The 907-nt window shown below is 53.7% G+C and overlaps 1 protein-coding gene across 2 annotated transcripts in view; it reads left to right on the top strand.

The window, feature by feature from the left end:
- Window positions 1-45: 45 nt before the first annotated feature.
- The window catches only part of LOC149358842 (protein regulator of cytokinesis 1-like), a 30619-nt gene continuing 29757 nt past the window's right edge, over window positions 46-907 (top strand). For both annotated transcript variants that reach the window (XM_089571008.1, XM_089571007.1), the window contains exons 1-2: window positions 46-229; window positions 294-353. In XM_089571008.1, the coding sequence (XP_089427134.1) occupies window positions 310-353 (44 nt within the window). In that variant the 5' untranslated portion in view covers window positions 46-229; window positions 294-309. The remainder of the gene's footprint in view (window positions 230-293; window positions 354-907) is intronic.

Raw genomic sequence — 907 nt, 5'->3', positions numbered from 1 at the left:
ACTTTTGGCTCCCGGAGTGGATTGCGAGCACTACCACGTGCTAGCTCGCCACTGATTGGTCAGGACAGTCTGCTGGCTCGCCGAACCCGACGGACAGATTTTGAAAAGACTGCGCGTGAGAAACTTGGTCAGGACAGTCTGCTGGCTCGCCGAACCCGACGGACAGATTTTGAAAAGACTGCGCGTGAGAAACTTGCGTCAAGACAGTCAAAACGAACGCTGCTGCTTGGTGAGTTGTTCTGTGAGTTGAAAGCTTCGGTCGAAGTTTTGATGAAGTCGTGTGTTTATTTCAGGTTTGTCTGCAGTGTTATGGATGCACCAGAAGAACGCCAGCAAGGCGTTCGGGCATTATGGTGAGCGTTTTGACATTGCGTTTCCTGCTTACTGCAGTAGACGCTGGCACTGCCCACAACGTCTACGAATATATTTGATGTGTTAAGGTTGTGCTAAACGCTAGCGACGTTCTTGTTCCGCCCTGTAGCAGCAGTACTTGGCTTGGTGAATTCACCGGCTGCGGCGGTGTTTGCCGTTAGGTTTGCGTCACGTAAACTTTGTCGCCCGATGTCCGATATTTGCCTCAAAGAAAGGTTTGGTTTATTGGAGTTTAACCTCCCAAAACAACTCAGGCTATGAGGGACGCCGTAGTGAAGGGCTCCGCAAATTTCGACCACCGTGCACTGACATCGCACAGTACACGGGCTTCTAGAATTTCGCCTCCATCGAAATTCGGCCGCCGTGGCCGGGATCGATTGCGCGTCTTTCGGGTCAGTAGCCGAGCGCCGTAACCACTGAGCCACCGCGGCGGGGTCAAAGAAAGGTATTCCTGTTGAGAGCCAAGCGAACGCCGACACTGGACGCGCCAAACGCGGGCTCTGAACGCGGGCTCTGAACGCGGACTCTGAACGCG

This window comes from Amblyomma mixtum, chromosome 2 (assembly GCF_055824585.1).
Source record: "Amblyomma mixtum isolate Tamu chromosome 2, ASM5582458v1, whole genome shotgun sequence".
Classification (NCBI taxonomy): Eukaryota; Metazoa; Arthropoda; class Arachnida; order Ixodida; family Ixodidae; genus Amblyomma; species Amblyomma mixtum.
Note: the sequence above shows the minus strand (reverse complement) of the source record. Positions and strands in the feature narration are given on the sequence as shown.